A 27,825-nucleotide genomic window follows, 5' to 3' on the forward strand; every position below is an offset into this window, starting at 1 on the left:
TTTGGCCCAGGGAAGCCCCTATATTTTCATCCTGACTCAGGGTCTGCCCTGTAGTTATTTGCCAAGAATTAGTTTGGACTCAATTAGTTTGGGAAGAACCCCAAATAAGATCATTTGAAAATTGACCTACTGCAGTGGTATTACAATGTGTCTGCCAATTATTTGGCATTCCTCTTTTGAAAAATTGAAGCCCTATTCTGTTGGCAGCCGCGCTCAGAAAATAGCGCCCAATGCAGGGCAGCCGGAAGGCCCCGAACTTCCTAATGACAAATCATCCCACACCACTAAACTACATGCTAATTGCGCCTTGGCATAAGGACCAATGAGACCCACCAAATGGTTATGCTAATAAGGCATATGGAGCCGCACCAACCAGGTCAGAGCATGAGAACTATATAAGCAAGCCTCTCCTTCCCCTCTGGGTCCTGCCCAACTCATTTGTTTCACAAAGAGCTGAAGAATAAAGCTTTCTGCAGAAGAATCCTGCTGTTGTTGCATGCTGTTCTTGCCGGCGAGGACAGGGCACGCGACAAGTGGTGCCGAAACCCGGGAACCAGAACATCACCGGCACAGGGAGGACCCTTCAGACATCTGGAGAGGATTCAGAACTGCAGGTCAGAAGAAAGCCCGGAGGGGTAAGTTCCGAGAGGCCCCTGCTTTTTAGGATGATGGTTGATGGTTCTCTGTAAATAAGGAGGCACCATGGGGAATGCACCGTCATTAGTCATGGTGCTGCAGACAGCTCTCAAAGAGCGAAACTTGAAGGTCTCCAGCAAAGTCTTAGGATCTTTTGTGAAGGAGATAGACCGTGTGGCCCCCTGGTTCATTTGTTCAGGGTCCCTCTCAATCCCGAGCTGGGACAAACTGGGGAAAGATCTTGATAGAGAGGAGGAGGAGGGTAGCCTGAGGGGAGGCACCAGGCCCCTCTGGAAACTGATTAGAGCTTGTCTGCAAGATGAGAGATGTGAAAAGGTAATAAAAGAAGGTCAGAGAGCATTGACAGATATCCAAGAGAGCATGTCAGAAACGGAACGGGAAACAGAGAGCGCGCGCGGCCGAAAAAAGGCCACAAAAACGAAGGTAAAGAAACCTCAGAGTGAGGGAGAAAGCCCGCCTAGGGCAAAAGCGAAAGAGCCCCGAGAAGCAAGTGACGATCGCCTCGGAGAAAATAGTAAATACCCCTGGAAAGAGTTGAGGGACCTCCAACTCTCCAATAGGGAATCTGAGGAGGAATTAACGTCCGCAGAGGAAGGGGAAGAAAATAAAACCGCAGAGTGTAGAAGTAAGGGAACCAGCAAAGTTGAAAAGCGGACCAAGGAAAAAATGAAAGCAGGGTGTCCCCCAACGCCCATTGCCCCGCCACCTTACGTGAGTGGCGCACTCTCCTTTTGCCACCCAGATACTCTTCAGGCAATTAGACAAATGTTTCCTGTATTTGAGGATAACGGTGTACGCTCTCACCAGCCCCTGAGCCATAAACAAGTTAAAGACTTAGCGGAATCCGTCCGAGCGTATGGGGTCAGTGCCAACTATACCATAGCACAAGTTGAGAGATTAACAGAGACAGCCATGACACCCGCAGACTGGCAATATGTAACTAAGGCATGCCTTTCTAGTATGGGGCAATACATAGAATGGAAGGCATTGTGGCATGATATCAGCATGACCCAGGCACGCGCAAACGCGGCCGAAGGACAGCCTGCGTGGTCATATGATATGCTGACGGGCCAAGGACAGTGGGTAGCCAACCAGACCGCCTTCCCCTTACAGGTATACGCACAAATAAACACGTGCGCCACCAAGGCATGGAAAGCCCTCACCAACAAAGGAGAAGTATCAGGCAATTTGACAAAAATTATTCAGGGGCTGAGTGAGCCATTTTCTGACTTTGTCACTTGTATGATGGAGGCCGCAGGCAGAATATTTGGAGATCAGGAACAAGCAATGCCCCTAGTGGAGCAATTAGTATTTGAACAATGTACCAAGGAATGCAGACAGGCGATAACACCCTGGAAACAAAAAGGGATACATGCCTGGTTGAAAGCCTGTAGAGAAATAGGAGGGCCACTCACCAATGCGGGCCTAGCCGCGGCCATATTACAGAGCCACAAACAAGCCAGGATCACTAACAGAAGTATCAAATGCTTTCAATGCGGGAAATTAGGACATATAAAGGGAGAGTGTAGGAGCCCAGCTTCAGAACAAACAACCCAAAAGACCCCTGGGTTGTGCCCTAAGTGTAAGAAAGGCAGGCATTGGGCCAATGAGTGCCGGTCTATTAAAGATATAGAAGGGAAACCCTTAGAACTGCCAAAAAACGCCCAGAGGGGCCCCCGTCACCAGGGCCCGCAAATATATGGGGCAACCAGCACGCAAGTGTCATTCGGGAACAACCAGGCCCCCCAAGGAGAGCCACTTCAGGTTCCGCGGGATTGGACATCCGTGCCACCACCAGAATAGTGTTGACTCCACAGATGGGAGTTCAGCCTATCCCTTCAGACTTTAAAGGCCCCCTACCACCAAATACCATTGGGTTACTCCTAGGGCGCTCTTCTGCTGCATTGAAAGGCCTGGTAGTTCATCCCGGAGTCATAGATCAAGATTATGAAGGACAGGTAAAAATCATGTGTTCGGCCCCTAGAGGAATCTATCCTATATCCCCGGGAGACCGCATAGCCCAGCTCTTAGTTTTACCTAGTCTCCACGCCAATTATCCTGCTACCAACACGGAGAGGGGAGAAAGGGGCTTCAGCTCCTCTGACTGGGATTCAGCCTTCATAGTATTAGATTTAGCAGACAGACCAAAATTAACTCTTCAAATAGAGGGAAAGAGCTTTGAGGGAATCCTAGACACTGGAGCAGATAAAAGTATTATCTCTGCAACCTGGTGGCCCTCCAAGTGGCCTGTGACCCAATCCTCACATTCATTACAAGGTTTAGAATATGAGTCAAGCCCTTCAATTAGTGCCAAACCATTGAAATGGCGAGCCCCTGAAGGACAAGAAGGTACAGTCACCCCTTATGTACTCCCTCTACCGGTCAATTTATGGGGGAGGGATGTCATGAGAGACTTAGGCCTCAAACTCATTAATGAATACTCCACCCCCGCCCAAGGCATGATGATGGACATGGGATACATCCCTGGCAAGGGGCTGGGGAAACACCAACAGGGACACATAGAGCCCATCCTGCCCAAAGTAAAGAATGACCGTCACGGCCTGGGTTTTTCATAGGGGCCATTGAAGATGCCATGCCCATACCTTGGCTCACAGAGGAGGCCGTATGGGTTCCTCAGTGGCCCCTATCCTCTGAAAAATTAGAAGCAGCTCATTGCTTAGTGCAAGAGCAGCTCCAAGTGGGACACCTAGAACCCTCTGTGTCCCCATGGAACACACCCATATTTGTAATCAGGAAAAAGTCAGGATCATGGAGGTTGCTTCATGATCTGAGAGCAGTAAATGCTCAAATGAGAATGCTTGGACCCGTACAACGGGGACTGCCACTCCTCTCTGCCTTACCCAAAGAATGGAAAGTGCTCATAATAGATATTAAAGATTGTTTCTTTTCTATACCTCTAAGCTCCAAGGACAGGGAAAGATTTGCTTTTACTTTGCCAGCTATTAACCATGAACAACCCGATGCCAGATTTCAGTGGAAGGTCCTCCCTCAAGGAATGGCAAATAGCCCCACCATATGTCAACTGTACGTTCAGCGAGCGCTAGACCCAATTCGTAAGACCTATCCCACGCTAAAGATCATCCATTACATGGATGACATCCTTCTTTGCTCCCCACAACCAGCGGAAATAGAAGAAGCATATATAGATCTCACTAGATCCCTAGAAAATTGGAGACTGAATATAGCAAGCGAGAAGGTCCAAAAATCTAGTGTTAGCAAATTCCTAGGAGCAACCATTTACACAGATGTAATTTGCCCCCAAAAGCTTGAGATAAGACATAATCAATTGCGAAATTTGAATGACTTCCAAAAACTCCTAGGGGATATTAATTGGTTGCGCCCATACTTAAAGATACCCACCACTGAATTGACTCCACTATTTAAAACCCTAGAAGGAGACCCACAACTAACGTCACTGCGCTCCCTCACACCTGAGGCATTACAAGCCATTCGCAAAGTAGAACAGGCTTTGATGACAGCACAATTAAATAGAGTGCAATCGAATGAACCCTTTGAGTTGTGTGTGCTTCCCACCCCGAAGCTGCCAACAGCAGTTTTATGGCAGCACGGCCCACTGATCTGGATCCATCCCCAAGCCTCTCAGGCTAGGACAATAGAGTACTATCCGGCAGCCGTGGACAAACTTGCTTTGAGAGGAGTAAAAACCTCCATGACACATTTCGGAGAGGCTCCAGCTAAAATTATAACCCCTTACAGCGTAGAACAGATACAAGTATTATGTGCTATGAACGATGATTGGGCCATACTTGCTTACAGTTTCTCAGGAACCTTTGATAATCATTTCCCTAAACATCCCCTCATCAACTTCGCCAAAAATCATCTCCTAGTATTTCCTCGGGTCACTAGCCTAACCCCACTGCCTCATGGAAAAACAGTTTACACAGACGGGTCTAAGACAGGCATAGGTGCCTATGTCCATGATGGCAAAGTTGTGACAAAAGGCTACACGCCTGACACTCCACAAATAGTGGAATGTCGCATAGTCTTAGAGGTCCTACAAATCTTTCCTGAACCTTTAAATATTGTGTCTGACTCCTGTTATATAGTTAATGCAGTCAAATCTCTAGAAGTGGCCGGGCTAATCAAAGCGTCCAGCCCAGTAGCCACTTTGTTCAAACAGATACAATCAGCACTACTTCATAGGCAATCTCCTTTGTATATAACTCATATCAGAGCACATTCAGGCCTTCCCGGGCCTATGACCCAAGGCAACCACCTGGCAGACCTCGCAACCAGAAATATAGCTTTTCCCCTGCTAGACCCTATCACCACAGCTTCAAAATTCCATACACAATTTCATGTCACTGCCGAAACACTGCGCAAGCGGTTTAGCATAACCAGGGCCGAAGCTAGGAACATTGTCCTTAGCTGCCAACATTGCTGCAGCTTCCTTCCCACACCTCATGTTGGGATCAACCCCAGAGGTATTAGGCCTTTACAAGTTTGGCAAATGGATGTGACGCATATTTCGTCTTTTGGGAAACTGAAATATGTACATGTATCCATAGATACTTGTTCAGGAGTCATCTTTGCCTCCCCATTGTCAGGAGAGAAAGCTTCCCATGTCATCCAGCACTGCCTTGAGGCTTGGAGCGCATGGGGGTTACCACAGATTCTGAAAACAGACAATGGCCCAGTCTATACCTCTACAAAATTTGCTCAATTTTGTCATCACATGGGGATAAAACATATCACTGGCCTTCCCTACAACCCACAGGGTCAAGGGATTGTGGAACGCGCGAACCGCACGCTCAAATCCTATTTACTTAAACAAAAAGGGGGAATTGAAGATATACCCCCCACACCAAAAACTGCCATAGCCCTAGCACTTTTCACTATAAATTTTTTGAATCTGGATGCTCAAGGCCATACAGCAGCGGATCGCCATAATCAGTGGCCAAAAGACCCACAAGAACTAGTAAAATGGAAGGACGTGTTATCTAACCAATGGAAGGGCCTGGATCCAATCATAATCAGATCCAGGGGAGCTGTGTGTGTTTTCCCCCAGGGTGAAGAAAATCCCTTCTAGATCCCGGAGCGCCTAACGAGGAAAGTCCTAAACAAAGGAGATGACTTCGCTATACCTCCTGACCCTGCTCCTGACACTGGAGACCCCGACTCAGGGAGTATTGAGATGGGGAATCCTGTCTGCCTTTCCTAAGCCTATGCCTGTCCGTTTCAATGCAGCCGTTTTTCTGCGCTTTTTCACTACCAATGCTAGTATGAACTTGCCCTACTTAGTTAAAGACACCCTAGTAGCTCCCCTGGGAGAAAACCGATCTTTCGTAACTAAAGGGTCATTATGCTTCACCACTCAGAATCTAGCTGGCTGTATCTCCCTGAAACGGAGGAAATACGGATGGTTCAGTGACATAATTCTAGAGGCCAGTAGCCTCCCCGTTATGTCAGCTAAATTTGAAGGGCCTAATAAGGAAGGGAGCTCGCCCTATAAGAACATGACTATCCACCAGATGGTTCTCTGGATCAATGGCACATTTGTACACTCTCCCAGGAACAATTCCACCGACAGGCCTCGTCAACCCAAATATGCCTCCCATTGTGTGGGCGACTATGAGGGAGAGCTGTGGCCCTGGACTGACTGTCAGTCAACTGTAGTAACGTGGGCAACTGAGAGGCAGGAGTTTACCATCTCCCCAGATATGGAGGGACAGCCAGCCAATGAGGCTTGGTGGCCAGTAAAGGTGCTCGAAGGCGAGTTTCGTCAGCAGCTGAGCATGAACCCCTTCCATAAATGGATGCTGTGTGGAGTCAATGGCTCGTGTACCGACCTCTCCCCCTTTTCCGCCCTCCAGGGTGGGGGAATCGGTGTAAAAAATATCACCTTTTGGTGCGAGAATAACCACATGCGCGCACACTGGAACATGATCATGACCCATAACAACGAGAACTACACGTGTTCAGCAAAATCAGGTCCAGAGTCACCTAATTCCCTTTTTCCACCTTCTCCAGTATGCGTATACCCCCCATTTCTGTTTATCTTATCCAATAGTAGCTTTGACTCCTGCTCCAATGAAACCTGCTTTCTGTCTCAGTGTTGGGATGCGCGTAACTTTACCAATGCTTTGGTAGTCCGCATCCCCCGTTGGGTCCCTGTTCCCGTAGACACCCCTAACACCATGACTCTGTTTCGAGAAAGGCGCGATTTCGGTGTTACAGCCGCCATAGTGCTCCTGATCTCCGCGACCGCGGTCGCAGCCACCGCCGCTGGTATAGCTTTAGACACCTCCATCAAATCGGCTACAGAGCTCAATAACCTTGCAGCCTCAGTAGCTTCTGCCCTGGACCAACAGTCCACACTTGATGGCAAACTGAAAGGAGGAATAATGATCCTCAATCAACGCATAGATCTCGTGGAGGAACAAATAGAGGTGCTCTGGCAAATGGCCCAATTGGGATGTGAGCGGAAATATCGTGCCCTCTGCATCACTAGCATTCAATATAAAAATTTTACACGGGCAGCTAATCTGTCACGAGACCTGTCCCAGTATCTTTCAGGAAACTGGTCCCAAGACTTCGATGGGACACTAGAAGAGCTGCGGCGAGAAATTATCCACATCAACTCCACCCATCTAGATATCTCCGTAGCGGAAGGACTCTCTTCCTGGTTCCTCAGAGCTCTCTCCCACGTCAAGGAGTGGGCGGGCATGGCTGGGATGGGCGTGTTCCTGCTTGGAGGTCTCATGCTCTTACTCTGGTTGTTATGCAGACTCCGCAACCAACATAAGCAGGACAAGGTGATCCTTGCTCAAGCCCTAATGGCAATAGACGTTGGCGCCTCTCCCCAAGTGTGGTTCAACATGCTTAAGAAGGAAGCTCGGCTTTAGCTTGAGGTAGCTCTTGCACCCTGAGCCCATGTGGCACTGCACCAGGCCCGAGTACCTCAATGCTTAATCACAGCTTTCTTTAAGAAGCTCATGGTGCAAGAGGGTTGAGAAAAAGGGTCCAAACCCTTTGTACCAAGCGGTCCCAACGCCAGCCAGAGGATGCGAGGCAAAGCACTGCAAGAGGTCTTGGACCCCTCTGAGAGGCATGCCTGACTGCATAGGGGTAGATGCCCAGAACCCCTCTCCAAAAAGGGGGCATCAGGAAGTATGATGGAGGTCAGGCCTCTGTCTCCGCCTCTGCTGGCAAGTTCCGCCTTGAGCTTCTGTTAGACAAAAAAGGGGGAGATGTTGGCAGCCGCGCTCAGAAAATAGCGCCCAATGCAGGGCAGCCGGAAGGCCCCGAACTTCCTAATGACAAATCATCCCACACCACTAAACTACATGCTAATTGCGCCTTGGCATAAGGACCAATGAGACCCACCAAATGGTTATGCTAATAAGGCATATGGAGCCGCACCAACCAGGTCAGAGCATGAGAACTATATAAGCAAGCCTCTCCTTCCCCTCTGGGATCTGCCCAAGTCATTTGTTTCACAAAGAGCTGAAGAATAAAGCTTTCTGCAGAAGAATCCTGCTGTTGTTGCATGCTGTTCTTGCCGGCGAGGACAGGGCACGCGACACTATTCCCCTCCCTTGAAGATGGGCTAGGCTTTCTGACTGCAGGGACAAATAGAATATGACATATGTTATGCTGTAGGACTTCCAGGTCTGGGTTATACGAAGTGATTTGGCTTGTGCCTGGGTCTGTCTCAGGACACTCAGCCTAGGAAACCAGACACCATGCTCTGAGTGAGCCCCGTGAAGAGGACACAGGCCGGGTTCTGGCTACGGCCCCCTCTAATGTCCCAGTTGACAGCCAGTGTCAACAGCTAGACCTGTGAATGAACAAGTTTTCAGATGATCCCGGTCTTCCAACTGTCCCAGCTGATGCCCAGTGGAGCAGAGATGAGCTGTCCTCACTGAGATCTACCCACATTTCAGACTCATGAGCAAAGTGTCACTGTTATTTTAAGCTACTAAGTGTCAGGGTTGTGTGTCACACAGCAGAAACTGGAGCACCTACTCCCTTCACCTCTTCCTTCCCTCATGTATAAGTGTGCTCATATTTTCTGAAACTCCTGACTCTTTTCTAACACCTTCCTTCCTGAGCGTTCCAGCCCTAAATGGCATGCTTCTGTGAACTGATCCTATGGAACACATCCTGATGTGGAATTGCATTTACCTGTTCCTGCTAGTAATTAGCTTTGCAGTTACACAGGTGGCCCTGGGAATCAGTTTCTTTAAATGTAAAATGAGGAGTTTGAATGAAATAATCCCCAAGTCTTCTTCCAGTTTAGTTGGTATATCCTTTCCCATGTAGCTGCACTGCATTCATCAAGGATGAGCTTGCTTTATAGGAGCTCCACTGCGAGTGACTGATGATGGCTTTGTGTCATGTGGCCTCTTTTTGTAAGGCTCACTGCCCATTTAGCGGTGCCACCCGTGCCCTCGTCCAGTGGAATGAGGGAAGGGGGTTGCTCAGACTCTGGAGCAGGCTCAGGCACGGCAGCTCTGAACCGAATGTGGTGGCTGGTCCTGCTCTGACTTCTGCCAGGTATTTGGGAGAGCTTAGTCGCTGGTTCCTCTCTACCTTAGATGTCACCGGAGATCAGTGAATCAAAGCGTGTCCTGTCTAGCCGTGGGAGGCCGATGCTCCTGACACCTCTGGGCCAAGAATGATCTATGAGGGCCTGGAGGGTCGTCGATGTGCCTCCCTTCAGAGACAGCACAGATCTCTGAAACACCCCAGAGTTCTGGACCTCTTCCTGGTCCCATTTAAAATGGGGTCCTGAGTAGTGTTTCTCCCTTTCCTGTAGAACTTGTTATTAAGTGAGGAAACTCCATGAGAAGAATTCATGTCCAGAGAGAAATTGCTTCTTGTTCAGTTTCTCCTGAGAAACAATATACTGGCTCAAAGAGACAGGGAGCAGGCCAAAGTATGTTGTGAAACCAAAAGCAAACGGAGAATGCTGGGAAAATAACACAAAGGATTGGAGCTCTTATAAAAACCCAACCAACAGTGGGAATTCTGAAAAGTGTAGGATTTGATTACATTGTCTCATTATGGGTTTAGTCCTGCTAACCACACCCTCTCCCCATTACATCAGTTTGCCCAGGCAGAGGGAGGGTTATCCGTGGGTGCTGACAGGACTTCTGGGCCCACCTTGAATCAAGAGTCTTTTCCTCACGGTAATGATGCTGAAGGTTATGACTGGTCTGATTTACTAGCCTTCAAATGCCGTAGGCTTCACCTAGGCCTAGGGACCCTCTTATTGAGCAGCTGGATCTTCAGGTCTGTCTTACCCTTGACCCTCTTGTCGAATCCAGGCACACCTCACCTCCTCTGCGGGGCCTTTTCTGATGTTCCAACCTGCAAAGTTGTCTGAAATCCTCAAGTTCTTACAACACTCCACTGTTCTCTGCTGTTCTGTTAACCCATGGGTCACTTTGTAGTTATCCAGATTTTAATAGAAATAGTAAATAAAGAATAAATACATGTTAGGAAGGACAAATGCCTATGTCTATGTTTTAAAAAAAGGCACAAAAGGATATATATATATATGTGTGTGTGTGTGTGTGCATGTGCATGTATGTGTGAACCTTCCAGGACTATTCTATGACAATGTAAATATGTATAGAGAGTCACAGAGAATATGTCTTGGGGTGGGTTGAAAGAAGTGAATATGAATGAGTCCTCTTGTATGCAAATGGTAGCATACTATATTTGTCATTTTTCACCTTAGTTTACTTTTTATTTAACCATATATTTTGGAGATCTTTTGTCATCAGCATACTTAAAGTTAACTCAGTCTTACAATGGTTGCATTTTTCTTATTGCACAAGATTATCATTCCTTATGATATTAGTCCACCATTGCTGGACTTCCTGGTTGTATCCAGCTCCAGTCATAGTAAATCATAGAGGTGATTCTTGCTCTAGTTCAAGCCTATGAACTCATTGGGGGCTAGGCTCATGGTTTATTCTTCCTTAGTATCTTTTCCAAACCTGCAGCAAAGTCAGTTTGCTTTACAAGACCACAAGTGTGGACTGATCACTGAAGATCACTGGTAGTTGTAAAATGCTAGACTATATTTGCAAATATATGATATTTGCAAATCATATCTAATAAGGGGTTAGTATCCAAAGTATGTAAAGAATTCATACAACTCAATAGAAAAAAACCCCAATAACCCAATTAAAAATGGGCAAAGTATGTGAGAAGACATTTCCCCAAAGATGTACAAAAGACCAATAGGACAAAGGTGTTCAACATCACTAATCATCAGGGAAATGCAAATTAAAACCACATTGAGCTATCACCTCACATATGTTAGATTGACTATTATCACAAGACAAGAAATAACAAGTGTTAGTGAGAATGTGGAGAAAAGGGAACTCTTGTGCACTGTTGATGGGGATGTAAATTGGAGCAGACTATGGAAAACAGTACAGAAGTTCCTCAAGAAATTAAAAATAGAACTACCATATAATCCAGTAATTCCAAAGGAAATGAAATCACTGTCTTGAAAGATATCTGCACCCTCATGTTCACTACAGCATTGTTTACAATAGCCAAGACATGGAAACAACCTAAGTGTCCATCAATGGATGAATGGATAAAGAAATTGTTGTATGGAATATTTTCAGCAATAAAAGGAATGAAATCTTGCCATTTGCAACAACATTCATGGACCTTGAGGGAATTATGCAGAGTGAAATAAGTCAGGTAGACAAATACCATATGATCTCACTTAAATGTAGAATATAAACAAACAAACAAACAAATAAACAAAAACTCACTAAGTCTTAGATAACAGATTGGAAATTGCCAGAGGCAGGGGATAGAGGAGCAGGGGAAATGGTTGAAGTTGGTCAAAAGGTTAAAAAAAACCCTCAATTTCTCTATGCCTAATGCTAGGTAACCCAAAAGCACAATTTGCTGTGCAGGCAAAATTTACAACAGTAGGAGTCTTCTACATGAGTTGTTGAAATGATATTTTAACAGAATTAAAACCTTGTTAACATTCATAATCAGCAGAAAGGAAAAGAAAGGGCAATCAGCCTTTGGGTACTCCATGAACAAGTGAAAACAAGAGCATTGGACCCTTTAGGAAAGGAAGGTGGTGGCAAACATATGGTTTTACCTCTTTCTCAGTGTCAGATCATGGAAATGTTTACATGTTGAGTTTGGATAAGTGACTTGGGGATTGGGTGAGTTTCTTTGCATGGTTAGAAGACTTAAAGTGGGAGAAAGTAAAAGTAGTTGAAATGTAATGTTAATGGACAAGTTTCCAAGAGCACTTAGCTGGGATATACACAACTCATCTGAACCACTCTGGGTCTACCCTTGAAAGGGTGAGTAGGAAATGCTTCAGGTTATTTTAGCAGGATGTGGGATTGCTCATCATGGAACAGCGATTTAGGCATGGGGAATCACCTGGGGAGGTATCAAATGATGTTCTTCCCCACTGCATTCTAACAGCCCCTCTTCGCTTTTATTAAGAATCATAGGTATCCTTAAAAAAAAAAGAATCATCGGAATCCTTAACACAATGAGCTTCCTTTACTCCTGGGCTTCTCCTTCTTCTCCCTCAGGGGTTTTGGAGTAGGAAAAAAAAGGAAGATTACTATTGTAGAGAGCCAAATAGTGTCCTTATGGTTACCAGCCTTCTTTCTCCAGTGGTCTTTGTTCTCTGAGGGCTCTCATTATATTTATGTTGGTATTCAGCTCCTTTGTTTTGGTTTTATCCCTTCTTTGGGCCTTTCCTGTGTTGTTCCCTTGACCTTCAACACCCTTTCCTCCAGACTCTGATATATCTTCTCTGACTCTTCCTCGGCTCCTTCTTCCTATCCCTAAGAATGAGTGCTGGGAACACATGTAACACCTGGGATGTAGCTCCTCAGGAACTCTAGACCACTGGATTCAGATTCTTCTCAGGTTTGCTTCTCTTGATCTCCAGGGTCACCTTGCGCAGATGGATTTCTTGGTGTTCCTACCCTCAACTCCCAATCCATAGCTCATGGGCAAGGTCTGCTCATAATGGGGGTAGGGTGGAGCTTGTCATCTGGAAAGCTGTCTCATATCTGAATGTTGATGTCTCTCTACAGTTCCTACCCTTCTCAGACCACCTGTCTTGTCTCAGGTATTGGGGCATCTTGATAGACACCTATCCTGCCAAACCTCTTCTCAGGGTCCATCTTTTCACAGTGTGTGCCCGTAATTTGTTCTGAGGCTGGCAGCTCCTGTACCCAATCTTTCCTTCCAGCTCCTTGGATACTACTGTGCACATCTGTAAGTCCGGGGAAAAAGGAAACTCCGGGGCAAAATACCTCTAAAAACCAAAATCAGTCAAAGGGAGAAATAAAGTTTAAAACCTGTTTATTTCTCACAAACTGCAGTCCCAGGCCAGTCTTTCTTCTCTGCTCAAGCAGCAACCACACCTGCCCTCCCCCTCACCTCTCAGGTACAGATAAGCCCTCTGTTGCCCAGGTAATTACCCACTGATATGGAGATGAACTTCCCCACCCCTGAGGAAAGATGCAAATGCACTAAAGCCATACTTCTTTCCAGCTCTGAACACCTATTGATATGCAGATATACTAAAGCCAGGCGAGATATTCTGGAAATGTTTCAATTTTACCTACAACATCCACAAGACTGATCCTCGGCCATTCTACCTTGGCCCCTTCCACACCCACTTCTTATCTCCTATGAAACACTCTCAATCTTTGGGACCCATGCTAACTTTCTCATGGGAGAAGAAATACATGCGTAGAAATGTACATAATGAAAACTAAGAAGAATTCTCCCCACACCAGCCCCACTCCTCAGAGGTAAACAGAGCTTCTTCTATTTTTAGAGCTTTTGCTAGTTATCTCCATAAATGCAAATAACATGGTTTTACCTTCTTTAAAAATTTTAAAAATCTTAAATAGCATCTTTTGATACCTTATAGATGAGAAACTTAACTTATTCCTAGTAACCCCTTCTTTAGGGATATTTATTACTTTAAACAATTTATGAAAACCTCTATTTCTTCATTGAAAAAAATTAGAAAATATCTTCATTTCCCCCAGTATTTAAAAGAAATTCAGTGTGCAGTCACTTCCCTTTATCTTTCTCTGACCCATCCCACCTTCCAGAATTTGTCAAGTAAACTACCCTTTTGGAATTTGTAAGTTGATAAACATATATAGGCCATTTCGATCATAAGTCTTTTTTTACTTTTTCAATGGTTATATGCATATTGCAAAGAGTATTTTCCAAGTATTCCTAATAATGTATTTAGACCTAGACAGAAAGAGTAGATGTTGTCTGTTGCCACTTAAAATAAAATGCTTCAAGGGTCAAGATCAACTAGATGCTGTTTTTAGCCTCCATTCATTATTGAAACTTATGCCAAAGATAATGATAAAAAGGGGGGAACTCAACCAAAGCATCCTGCATTATCTCCAAATTAAATAACTAGGGCAGAAAGTGTATATATTTTAGGAAAATAACCAGTCCAAAGGCTACCCATGTTCACTCTTGAAAGGAATGTGGAAAAAAGAAATGAAGACAGAGAGAGAAGAGAAGGAAGATCCTAAGCAGGAGATGGGATGGTAGGTGGGCAAAGGGTGCATGCTTCCAAAGCATCTAGACATTATGGAGTTTGGAGCTAGGAAATCATCTTGGCCTTCTGAGGGGCTCAACCTGGGCGTGGCTACACCAAAGTAAAGTTGATGATGCCGCGTGGTTTAGGAGAGGATGGCCTGGATTTTGTCCTCTCCAACTGGTCTGGGTTCCTGTAGCCTGAGCAAGATGTGGACATTCTGGGCTGCAAGCAGGAATTAGAAGTTGGCCAAGAGTCTGAAAAGGGGCTCAGTGAGGGCATGGCCCTGGATTTGGGGAGCAGGGTTAAAGAGCCTTCTAGCTGTGGAATGGTTCACCTGGGCCAGAACCAGAGGAATTCCTAGCTAGAGCTCAGCACCATCCACAGACAGTGGGAGCCCCAGCAGAGACAGGCCAACCAGGGAGAGCTCCTGGGCTGAAAGAGGGTTTAATCCATGAGCTCTGTCAGCCCAGGTCCTTCACAGGTAATGCCAGGAGATTGCCCAGGACAGTACATCTTCTTGAACAGTCCTTTTCTACAGCCATGGTCAACAAGGATCTAGAGGATGTCATGTGGATTCAAAAATCTCTTCTCCTATCTGCTTTGAGGACACAATAAGCCATCCTCATATGCCCTGAAACTGTATTGGGAAGTGAAAGGCAGAATATTGAAGCTAAAGTCTGAGAATCTGAACATTTTACCTAAAAGCAAATTTAAATTGTTGCATTTGACTGACATTACCCAATTGGATTACATTTACTTTTTTATTTTCTCAGCACATGTGGGCCTCTAGGGAGGACCATATCAGTTCTAGAGACATGAAGAAGCCTCTCTGCACATCTGGGTGTATTATGAGTCTCTAACCCCAAGAGGTCTGGGATGTTGTTAGATATCATTTTTGTAACCACTCAGAGCAGAAATATCTGGCAGACATCCTCTGGCTTAAGAAGGCCAGTACTGTCCTATAACAAATTTGGGATTATTCACAGTCATGGGGGACAGGGAGAGGCTGGATCATTGAAGCTTCTAACAATAATTCAAAAATTTCATTTTTGCTGAGTGTTGACCATTGACCAAATTTTCCAGTTGCTCAGAGGTTGCCAAATGGACTGATTTGAACTGTATCTATTGCCCCATCAGAGAAGTAAAGAGTCAGTGAAATAAACATGATCTTAACTCCCTCTGTTTGCTAGCATTGGGCATGGGGGTGGGAGTTGAGAATGGAAGTTGGGGACTGGGGTGGGGGGATCTGAGTCACTGAGGATGGCCCCAGGGGTTTCTCTCAAGGTATCCGTGACCTTCCTCAGAGCTCTCCATTAACTTGCCAATGCGCTTAGAATAAAATCTAAACTCTTCTCCAGGCTGCCTGCCTTTCTAATCTCATTGTGTCACTGTTTTCTGCCTCACTCACTAAGCACCAGATGCTCTGATTTATGTCAACATAGTTTTTTTTTCATACAATTCTTAGAAAACTCCAAGCTCTGCTCTGTCCCTTAAAGTCATTACTGTTGTCTTCTCAAAATTCTGTTCACTCATTTCTTTCCATAGTTACCTCTGTGTCACCCTCAGTATCTCAGTTTAAATGTCTCCTCTACAGAAAGAGCTTTTGTGGCCTTCTTGATTTCCATGACCTTCTGTGACTCCAGCCCCATTATTATCTTTCACAACACCCTGTTACTGTAAGCACTTATCACCAGTTGCACTGACCTATTTATTTACTGGTTCACTCCTTTGTCCCCTGCATCGGTATATAAGCTCTGTCTTGCTCATCACTGTGTCTCCCACAGCCTCACAGTGGTGGACAGGCACTTTGCGCTCCGTGGACAGTTGTCAAATGAATGAAGTGGGCAGACATGATTTATTGTTCTGAACTCAGTTCAGACACATGGTAGCCAAATGGAGGAGGAGGGACAAATCATCTCAGAGAGTCTGTAAGGGAGCTATTACCCCTCAGGGAGACCATGCATTGGTCTCCTAGGGAGATGGAGGACACAGCAGGTTCCCCGATGGCAAAGGGAGGGTTCAAACTGAAGAGAAGGGCAAGAGTCTGGTGAAGCCTATTCAGGAGCAGATCCTGGCCTCACCTCCTATCTGCTTCATTTCCCTGAGGGAAAAGGCAAACAGGAGTCCTGGGGGAGCATGATGGTTGTTTGCCTGGACTTCACTTGCTGGATGCAGGACCCCTGACAACCAGGGCAGGCCCAGGAGTATCAGGACAGTTCTATGGGTGGTAAGGTGCCCAGGACACTGGAGTCGTGAAGGGAGAGAGAGTTTGCCCTTAAGCTCGGGTGGATGGAGACTTCACCTGAGGGAGGAAAAGGTCTAGGCACCTGACCTTTGGCAGGAAGGGATATTATGGGGCATAATGCTGGAGTGATACACAAATGCTCTCTGATCCAACTGTTCATATTCAACACTAAAGAAATATTTATTCAGTACCTACTGTGTGCTAGGTCTTGACCTTACCATTGACGATCAGCAGTGAGCAAAGAGCAAAATCTTGCCCTCATGATCCATGTTTCTGGGGACTAATGATTTATGTAGATTCATGAAATTTATAGTATATGTCCTTAAATTTTGGAAACACTCTAATGCTAAGAGTAAAGCTATTCTGTTTGGAGGTCTCTAAAAAATTGTGATATTGGTGACATTCAATAGTTGAAGTGACAGGGGCAGTGGCAGTTAAGATCCTGAAAGAGAGAAAAACAGGAAAACATTTAACGGGAGAAATTGTCATTAAAGCCCGTCATGACATGGCAGTCATGACAAGTTACGACAGGCCAGCAGTAAAAAGCTTCTTGTAGCCGGAATGAGACCAGTCCTTGGAGCAGAGAGGCCCCGGGCAAGAGTGGAGTGGTTCTGTTTGCAGGATAGATTTTCCCTGCTCTTTACTCTTGCTTCCAAACCATTGGCAATTTTGCTACCCTAACACCTCCTCCTGAGAGGATATTCAATTCCACCAGCCTCCTTTCCTTCTCAGCTGTGCCACCGGCTGGCTGGTTGCCCTACACATGGGGCAGGCTGTTCCTGGGGGCTGGGCTCCTCTGTCTCACCACCTCCCACCTCTTTTAATGTTCTAGATGTGATTTGTTAGGTAAGGCAGAAAAGGGGTGGGTGGGGCCAATCAGAAGTTAGGGTCTCTAGGGGCAGCTGAGAAAGGATAGGACCCAGATGAGTGATGATTAGACCCATCCTCAATGCTCTTCTCAAAACTGTACTTGGGGTGCACTCCTCTCCCAGCAGTCTTCCTCTGATATTGAAACCAACTTCTCTTCCTTTGCTTTCATTCCACTGCTTGAGTCATGTCTTGGATGGTGTCAGGTAACCAAGTACATTAGTTGATAACCAGTCCCCTCTGGCCCAACTTTACTTCTTTCCTACTCAGTATAGACCTTGTGTTACAGCAATTCAGCTAATTGTTATAAGAGAAAAATAAAATCCTTCATCTTAAGCCATCATTACTTATCCTTTCTGTTACTTGCAGCCAAATACTTTCCTAACCAATGTATCCAAGCCCCCTGCTCCATTTGATTTTTGATGTTGCTATGCTATAGCTGCTAAAAATTTCCATCTGTCCCCTATAAACATAGACCTTCCATATTTATGACACTGCCAGAGCTGGAAGAAGCTTTAGAAGTCAATATTCAGTTTCTTCATTTTATATACAGTAAATGAAAATGCACAGAGGGAAAGTAATATGGAGAGTTGGTGAGACAGCCAGGCCTGGAGCCTAAGAATCTTAGGAATGAGTTCAGTGTTCAGTGCCAGCCATCTTCCTGTCTCCTCAATTTGAAATAAAAACAAAGGTTGAGGATGTGAAAAGAATCCCTCCTCTCTGGCTGGGGACCCACAATGGCTGCCGAGCAGAGCCTTGAGGCTCTGACCATCTTGTGGAAAGACAGACTCTGAAAGCGTGGGCATTGATCACCACCCTGGAGAGTGCGGAGGCCCCAGGCACTTGCTCACTGTGTTTTTCTCTCTGCTCCTCTAAACTGCTTTCCTGGAGGCATCAAACACCAGAGATCAGCCTTTGTGCCAGCTCATCTCAGGTACCCAGTACAGTGAAGAACATTCATGCAGTGACTCCTCCACTGTCCTCCTTCCCAGGGTTCTTCCCTGTGAGTTGAGGTATCTGATTAAACTCAGAGATATTAAAGCAAGCCCTTTTATATCCATTCCCACCGAAAGAGTGATTTTTTTTGTTGCTTTTCTAGGATGGCAGAGATCTCTCTTGAAAGACTGATTAGAGGTGCATGTTCTCACTTGCTGGCTGCTAATCTCACCTCTGCCTTACTCTGAGCTCTTCTGAGAAAGCATCTCTTCTTCTCCCCTTGATCTGCCAGCACTGGAAACCCTCCGGCATCAGCAGAGTTCCCATGATTCTCCTTGAGAGACCACAGCTTCTTGCATGCCTCCGCAGATGTTTGGATGGATTTCCAACTTGGCTGCATATGTTGCCTTGTAGTAAATCCAGTCTCTTCAGCTGGAGCTTCAAGGGTTGCCTCTCCCCATCTCCTCACTTCCCTAGCTGCGTTTCACCATGTGCCCATTTCCCATTATTTATAGGCTTTCCTCGGATGCTTCCTGATCCTTGTTGGCATGCCTCAGCCTCCATGTACTCCATCCCCTGCCCATTACAGCTTGCAGAGAACTATCCTTGCCTGTACTTATTATGACTTTGCCCCCCATCTACAAATCCATACTCAGAACTTCTTCCTGTGGGAGGAATCTGCTGATTCACTCTCTCCAACCTGCCCCACCTGAATAATTCCAACTACCCTTCCAACGTATCTGTCTGTCTGCACAGAGCCGCCTCAATAGGGCCCCGGTGTGTCCAGATGTAGGTAAGTATCCAGTTTGGGTCCCCCATTTAACCTTCATGTTTGATGAAATTTTTTCTATGGTATTTCACTTTCTTGTCTGGGATGGCAATGTGTCTACATTTTTTTTTTACTACCCCCCTTTCTTTTTAGTGGACATCAGAGAAGGGTATAAGTAGGAGGACTATAAATGACTAATAATGATTCCAGGTTTATTCCTCCTCGTCATTCCTGCCACCACTGATCCGCTCATCCTCTCCGTAGTCCTGTGGCTGACAAATTTCAACTCAGAGAAATGATCTTGAGTCAAACAGTAACTCTTATTTTTAAGGTGACCCAGAACAGCGTGGCAGGATGGGGCAGGAGGGGAATGAGTCTCTGGCCTTAGAGGTCTTACAGTTTATCAGAAAAGAGGAATTAGCAAACAGACGTAAAGGAAAACACAAAACTGGGGCTGAAGGGAATGGCTTGAAACCCAGAATCTTGACTCTTGGGTCTTTGTTTCACCTACCATTGACTCTCCTGGCAACTGTCTAGGAATGTTTCAGAGTCACTTGGATAGAGCCCGAGAATGAATAAAATGTCTCTTTTCATAGAACCACTGAGCTGGCCGAGACCTAAGAAGGTCACTCTGTCCACTCCCTTGCCCCAAGGCCAGACCATATCAATTCAGCCTGCCCAGTCAGGGATATCTCCTATTTCCAAACCTCACCGGAGACAGATCTACCCAGCTCCTTCTGTCTGCTCTTCCTGCCCAGTGGTTTTGAGCCTTGGTAATAAATGGCTGGGACGGCTGCATTCCTTGGACAGCCTCTTAGCCGTGCATATTTGTCCAGCACTCCTGGGGAGGGTGCTCACAGGGATCTAGAGGCAAAGGCCTGTGTAGGTCTGCTGAACCATACTAAGCTTTTTCCACTGGGCCTCTCAACTGCCTTCTGTCTGTGCTCCAAGGTGGGGAGGTGGATCCCATTTGCAAGGAGATTAATGCTGGCATTTGACTTATTGCAGTCTCAGGGCCCTGAAGCCCTGGCAGAGAATGTTTCCCTAATTTGGAAAAAGAGGACTTTGAATTCCACCTGCCTATTCAGTTTTTAGCACCTCTTTTTCTTCCACCCCGCTTTTCTCTTCCCACCTCCTTCACATATCAGAGGAATGAAGGGGCCACATGGCCTTGCAGCCTGCCAGGGTAGGCCTCACTGCCGGCCCCATCTCTGCTTAGGGTTCCACAGTTCTGATGTCCTGCAGGACAGGTGCTGCCAGCTGATGCTGCTCAGTGTGGCCAACTGAGGCTCTGAAGGGCAGCAGGAGTGATCTGGGGGAAGAGGTCTCATCAAGTGAGCAGAGTATGGATGGAAAGCTGAGATTTACATTTATTTTTAAACAGATACCTGTGTCAAGTTTTCTATATGTCTTTGCTCTGAAAAAGTCACATTCCTTCCAGATCACTTTAACTCTAACTTTTTCCATTTGCAAGTGTGACTTTGTAGAGTTTGGTGGTCAACTGCACAGTCACAAAGGACAAACAAGAAGTAAGGGCCACCACACATGCTGTCTCTTGAGCTGGGATGTGCTCCCACCCTCATCCCTCCACCACCGTCCCTTCAGCCTTTGCTGGCCCTTCTCGCTTGGACCCTTTGAGTCTTATGTGGGTGTCACTTCCTCAGCCCAGGTAGCTGTTACTCCTACAAGCTGCCATTGCAGTCCCAGAAGAGAGGGGCTGGGAGAAAGTGGTCCCACAGAAGCCAAGAGTGCAGGGGGATTTCAGAAACGAGTGCCTCAATGAAATTAGTAAGAATCAAAAAGTTTGGATTGGGTTTATCATTCAGCAAGGAATCAGTAATTTCTTTAAGAGAAATTTCAGAGTTTGTAAAGTCTTCAGCTGGGCTATAAACGGTTGAGAAGGGAATGAGATTAAATTGCAGGTAGTGCATTTAGACAAGTTCTTCAGGAAATGACCTGTGAAAATAAAACAGCCAAAAGGCAGTAGCTAAAGAGACGAAAGGGTTGTTGATGAGATAAAGAAATAATAACAACTGTAACAAAAAATTGAAGGATAAAAGAAGGAATGATGACACAAAAAAAGCAAAAATTAGGCACACATAAGAGAATATTTAAGGTAGCACTAGTGAACGGTGGTACCAAAAATATGGCATTTTATGAATTAAAAAATTGAATAAATGGAATCAACTCTAACATAGATGCGGTCAAGAAGAAAGCATGCAAATGGGTGTGATGATTAAATTTATGTTTCCACTTGACTGAGCCATGAGTTGCTCAGATTATTTAGGCAAAATTATTCTGTGTGTTTCTGTGAGAGTGCCTTTGGATAAGATCAACGTTTTAATCAGTAGAGTGAAGCAGATTGTGCCCCATGATGGGGTGGGCCTGCATAGAACCAAAAACACTCAACCCTCTATCAAGTAAGAAGGAATTTTCCAGCAGACTGAGCTACCTTTGGATTACCTGCACCACTGGCTCTCCTGGTTCTCACAGCTGCTGTCTCACACTGCAGATTTGAACTTTCCACTAACCATAATTTTGTGAGCCAATTTCTTATAAATAAATCTCTGTGTCTGTCTTCCTTCCTCTCTCTCTCTCTCTCTCTACATATGTGTGTATATATATATATTCTGGAAAGGAACTCTTAACACTGCGTGTTACTCTGATTTTTGTGGCTGCCACCAGGGGCACACCTCTAGCCTGCTCTATGCTGGCAGCCAGCACGGTTTACACTTGCAGTTCCATTGAACTGTATATATTTACAATATTTGAATATATATATATATATACATATATATATGGAGAGAGAGGGTGGATTATACATATATAAAAGTGTGTGTATATGAGTGTCATGGAAAATGCATTGAAAGCCTGTATAATAATACATCTGATAAGAAATTTCAGGAAAAAATGCAGAGAAGTATATAAGTTTTTGGAATTGAAGTCATGAATCATTAAGCTGAAAGTCTATCTAAAGTGCAAACAGAAAAAATAAAAATAGATTTACATCTGTTTATGCTGTAGTGAGACTGTAGAGCATGAATGATGAAAAACAAATGTTAAAAGCTATCAGATGGAAACAGCTTACCTAAAAAGAACAGCAATTAGTTGACAAAAGAATTATCTAAAGTCATATAAGATGCTCCAAAAGACAAATAAGTTAATGTCTTCAAAGCACTGAAAAAACAAAGTTAACTTAGAATTTCATACCCAGCTAAATTTTTATTCATTTGTGAGGTCTAAATAAGGACACATTCAGCTACATAAAGAATAAGAAAGTTACCTCCCATAGACTTATATACCTAGTTCAAAAAGGAGAAAATTGAAATTAGAGGGAAGAATTGTAATAAAGACAGAAATATTGTAGTTATAAAGGATTTCAGTAATTGCATTAATTATTGATAGTGTAAAAATAAGTGGACTAAAAGTCTAGACAACAAGCACCAAAGAATGTCCCTGGAGGGGGTGTTTAGTGGTTAAGACAAAGTGACATTCTTGTCTTATATGAAAGGGTGCTAGAGATAATGGACAAATTTAGATCTTAGAAAAAATGCATATGTAAGTATGTGCATTAAAAATTTATGAATAACCATTAGAATATCATAAATACAATCTAACTCCTAAACCAGAAGCAAGTGTAGAGGAGGTGGGGGTGAGGTTGTGGGGTATAGAATAGCTACAGCTCTATTAATACAACTAAAGGCAGGAAAAGAGAGAAAAAAAGGATTTAAAAATAAACATGAAAAGAGCAAACACAAAGTAAGTGAAAATAAACATCGATTTTGAAAAGCAAGTTGCAGAATCTTACATCCATTATGATACCATTTATCTTTAAAGTCACCAAACACATAAAATCATTGTGCATATTTTTGCATAAAAATGTACTAAAAATATAAGCATCTGTACAGATGGGACATATACAGTAAAGAGAGTGGTTGTGAAAAAAGGAGAAGGGAACGAGGGCAGGGAGCTTCAGCTGTATATTTAATGTTTTATTCATTTATTATTTAAAAGGTCCAAAACATAATATTAGCCCTAAAAAGTATCTGTGGTGGTGCATACATGGGAATGCTTTGTTAATATATATAATTTTCTTTACATTAGAAAGGTCTCATTATTTTTAATAAGAAAAAAAGCAGAAAGGTAGAACTGTTTGGCTGCAGAAACAGGATGGAAAATCAGCGTGCGTTGAGGGCAGTGGATTTCCCCAGGCCTGAGGAAAGATGGAAAGCATTCTGAAGGTCATAGCCAGGTCATAGGCTGAGTGTGTAGACTGAGTAGTTTTGTACCCATGGAGGTTTTGCCTTGGCCTGTTAGGAGCTAGGAAAGTGTAAGGGGTGAATTCTAAGTAAACCAAGGTTAGGTTTTAGAGCACATGTGGCACAGAGCAAGGTCTGGCCTAAGGGAAAACCAGTAAGGGGCTGTTTCATTTTCTCAACCTATACCAGGGGGAGTTACATGTACTGGGAGTGGCTGTAGAATTTCTATCTCACATTTATTGAGCACTAGCTATGCTCAAGCCATTTTGCTAAATGCTTGACTTGTATTACCTTATTTAATCACTTTCAGCTCCTAAGTAGGTTAGCACTATTTTTACTGACATACCATTTAGAGGTGGTAAAATGAATGGCTGGAGTCATGGAACCTAAAAAGTTAGGTTGCAGCTTCATTCCTTACCAGCCGTGTGACCATGGCATGTCACTTCACTTCTCTTTCCTCATTTTAAGCGGGAATAGTAATAGTACCTCCCTCACTGCATTTTTGGGTGGATTAAATGTATCGACATGTGAAGGTTTAGAAGACTGGTTAGCACGAAGTATTTTCTGTGTAAGTGGTTGCTATTTGGGATGAGAAAATAAAGGTCCAGAGAGACAAAGTGACCTGCAAAAGTTCAGTTAGTTGGACATTGTGGTGTCTGGGGAAGACTGTGATAACCACCGTATAACCAGTAAGGACGAGCTTGCACAGTGTGGTGGTAGAGCAGAACGATCATCAGATCCTGGGCTTTACTGATGTCGTTGGGCTATGAATTAACCGACCTTGGATATCCCTACCCATGGGCTTTTGTGAGGGAAATAACATCTTTTCTTAATTGTTCAAGCCAGTTGAGGTGTTCTTGCAGGTCAAAGCATCCAAACCAATTCAACCATGATATCAAACTGTTGCTATTAGGGGAGAGATAGACATAGTGCCATGGGCTCTTTCAGCATTTACGCCCAGATCTGTGGTTTTGCCCCTGGAGAGAAGGGAGTGGGTTGTGGGGGCACAGGAGGCCAGTGGAACATGATTCTCGTATCAGAGTAGACAAGGCCGTGCGCAGCTGGAGAAGTAGAGTTCCCCGGCCTTTAAACCGAGGAGCTCCCATAACAACTAGGCAGCAGGAATCCAGGGGGAGATGACAATGCTCTTTGAGCCTCCCCCTACTCAGATTAAGACTAATGAAGGTAATAAAAACCAACCAAAAACTGTTGTGACCCTTCAAGGACCGAAGCAACACACCCAAGGTCTTGATTCTTCTCTAGGCTTTATTGTCTAATCTCTCACGGTGGTTACAGCAGTTGTCGGGAAGCTCTCCTCCCTCCCGGCGGGCTCCCTTATATTCAGTCACCCAACCAATCCGGGACAGTATCATGCGTGACCTTTAAGCAGATAGGTGTCACGCGCCACTCTAAGCGGGCAGCACGAGCTGTGCACGGGTACGGAAGTCTGCTGGGCCAATCCCCAACAGGGGAGAGGGGAAAGGGTGGTGAGCAGGAAATGGGCGCCATCTTCTCCAGCTGGTGATGAGGCTAAAATACCAGGTCTTAGAACTACCACTGGGCAAGGGAGCTGTGGTGGATCAGCCCCGGGACCGAGCCCTGGCCAGGGGCCTGGCCCTCACAAAAAGGAACTATAAAAAGAGGCTCAGGAAGCACATCCAAGGGAGTGAAAAGAAAGGAGAACAGAAGGAACCTGTGGAAAAAAATCTTCCCAACCAGATGACGGTCCAAAAATAATGGGACCCAAGTTCAAAGAAGTAATTTAAACCAAATAAGGCAGAGAGGGCTGAGCCAGCAAGGGGGATGGAGTGCAGCAGAGTTCAGTTTAGGACAGGCCACAGGTCAGGACTGAGAAAGGTGGTCGTTTGCGGCCTGGTGCTCCCCTGCCCGGGTCAGGGAAAGGGGCAGGTAGGTAGTGTGCCTGCTCACGTCCCCTGCAGCAAGGAGGATAGAGGGTTGTCCCCACTCCTGGCATTGGCAGGACAGCTTGAGCTTACGAAGTTCATCCCATCTGGGTGGGCTTGCTGCCATTTCGAGAAAGCCCCCGGGGACCAGGCAAACAAAGGAAGAAGGAAGCTTGCTCCAAGCCAGGCTTCTTTTAGGCCCTATTGTATGTTTCATTTCAGCGAAGAATTTTAGGGATGGCAAGGATAATGGTTGCTAAGCTCATTAGCTGCCTGCTTACTTTTGGACTCAGGTTCTCATTGATCCTACATTCAGGTGATTGTCTAGTGGCTTAGTGTCAGAGCATACTTCTGCTTCATTTGTGTATTCTACATGTAGATATGTGTGTTTATGTTAAAAAATATCTTTCTATCCCTTTTCCACTTACCATAGTCCATTTTCCAAACTTACCCAGACCTTCTTTCATAGCCTTTTAAGCCACAACACTAACTTAAAATAAAAAACAAAATCAATGTTTTCACAAGAATTGAGGATTTAAGTGGTAATGAAATGAACATGGCGAATTTAAGTTCCTAAACAGCCCTAGAAAGATCTCCCTTCAATGCACCTCCCTGGATTATGATCGCTGATACTTATTCTTACAGTGCAGGCTGGTGGGGAAATAGCCTTTTCCACTCACTGACATCCCAGGCTCTTCCGGTTCAATAACACATCCTGGGGGGACTCAGGGGTGTTTGGACTCCTCTCCTTGCACGTCTCCCCTCCAAGATGGCAACTTGGAGGTAGAAGGGGACTAAGCAGACTTTGTGGTGGGAGAAAAGAAGACAGGGCCTGGGTCACAATGGTATTTCCTGGATTCCCACTGGTCTTCCCTGGCGTGGATAGTCTGGTGTGATTCCTGGCTTGGTGACCACTGGTCTCAGGTGGCCTTTGGGGACAATAGCCTTCTTAACTGGGTTCCTCTCTGGAGTATTTGTGGCCTTGGGTCCACTATTAGCACCAGTGGTCTGAGCGTGCAAGTGTTGGAAGCACTGCTGTAGGCTTGCCTGGCTGCCCACTTCCGGCTCCACTGCTGAGCTACTGCTCCAGACACATTGATTATGGATTTGACAGCAGCTCTGTCAAGAGGCTCACATGCTCCCCCAGGCTGTGCTTGTCGAAGAGCACCGCTGGTCCCTTACCCCAAATGTTCTTAGGTTCCTTCCATGCCTACCTAGGAATTTCTACCATGACTTTTCTGGCTTTGGGATTCACCCCAGGAGGGGAAAATAAGGACATGTAAGCATGACCTTTTTGGTGTACTTCTGTCTCTCTCTCCTTCCCACATTCCCCCTTGGGACACACATGTGGTTTACCTTCCACTCCAGTCTGGAGTGTAGAGTGTGCTTGGAACATTCCTCTACTCTCTTCCCACTGGAGGCACTATTTGCCCTTCTTTCCTGAGTCACAAAGTCAAATAGGATGCAAGGAATGGGAACTTGTTTTTGCCGGTAAGTGTACATTACTTTTAAAATAGAAAATTATACCAATTACATTAACATATATAGACCCTTGAGGTTGGCTAGAGCTCCGTACAGAGAAGGAGCTTAATAAAAGCAGCTTTCTAGCTGAGAAGGTCAGGGAAGGGGAGGAGCTCAGAGAGCACGGAGTAACATCTGTAAGGTCTCTGCAAGTTTCCTTTCCTCGGAAATACCGGACTCTTAGCAGCTCCTACTTTGTTTTAATTTTAAAATAGTCCACACATTTTCGTCTTTTACTATCCCTCACTGTTCTACAGTATGTTCCCATAATCATCAGTTCCAAGGATTAGCTACTAGACCGTACAAACAGGGTGGCACAAAGATGCCCCAGGAAAGATTCATGTTTTTTAATTCAGAAAAGTCAAGAGAATAAAATGATAAACTGAGAGCACAGACTTCTCCCCACTCATATTTATAATGTTTGCTTGTTGTCATTTAGGCTTCAGATAGTTTTAAAACACGTGTGTGTGTGTGTGTGTGTCCAACCCTTGGGAGGCAGGGGCAACAGGCAGAGGGAGTGGGCTGTAGTGTGAAGTGTTGGGCTAACAACTTGAAATGCTATCAGGACTCATTACTGCTGCTAGCCAACAGCTGTACTCTGGATTGTTCCAAGCATGTCTTTGCAGGGCCTGCGTGGGCCTGCCCAGTTCAGCTGCCTGCAGGAGCGCAGCTCAGAGCCCTTGCTATGGGTCTCTTCTTTGCCCAGGTCTGGCCAATCAAAGCTCTGTTGCTACACAGCCCCTGCAGGCAGCGCCTTTCTCTCCAGTTCTGGTTACAGCCAGCATTGCTGTTCATAGACCTCCCTTTGCTGTATTTGTTTGGATTCATTTTCTAAAAGCACCTGAAACATGGTTTTCTTTTTATTGTTCTCCTTTTCTTACTCACCGAAGAAGACACACACACAGAAATCAAATAGAAACATTAATAAAGAAGCCTGGGTCAAAGACAGAAAACAATCTTTAAAAAGACCCGTATTTCATGCTTGTGAATGCTAGGAAAATATGCTGTTCTGGGTATTTGGGGACATTATTTAAAAGCAGACACGTTTGTCATGTGTATAATTTTCCACTCTTTCTTCTCTGCTT

The 27,825-nt window shown here is 45.1% G+C and overlaps 1 protein-coding gene across 2 annotated transcripts; it reads left to right on the forward strand.

Moving 5' to 3' along the window:
- Positions 1-205: 205 nt before the first annotated feature.
- On the forward strand, positions 206-8,088 carry LOC140844953 (uncharacterized). 2 transcript variants are annotated; one of them, XM_073218125.1, is made up of 2 exons: positions 206-635; positions 5,708-8,088. In XM_073218125.1, exon 2 carries the CDS (start codon positions 5,769-5,771, stop codon positions 7,542-7,544), a length of 1,776 nt encoding a protein of 591 aa, XP_073074226.1. In that variant the 5' UTR covers positions 206-635; positions 5,708-5,768; the 3' UTR covers positions 7,545-8,088. The 2 variants fall into 2 exon arrangements, with proteins under 2 accessions (XP_073074226.1, XP_073074227.1); XM_073218126.1 differs by having other exon boundaries at positions 206-614.
- The last annotated feature ends 19,737 nt before the right edge of the window (positions 8,089-27,825 follow it).

Source organism: Manis javanica, chromosome 12 (genome assembly GCF_040802235.1).
Source record: "Manis javanica isolate MJ-LG chromosome 12, MJ_LKY, whole genome shotgun sequence".
In the NCBI taxonomy this organism is placed as follows: domain Eukaryota; kingdom Metazoa; phylum Chordata; class Mammalia; order Pholidota; family Manidae; genus Manis; species Manis javanica.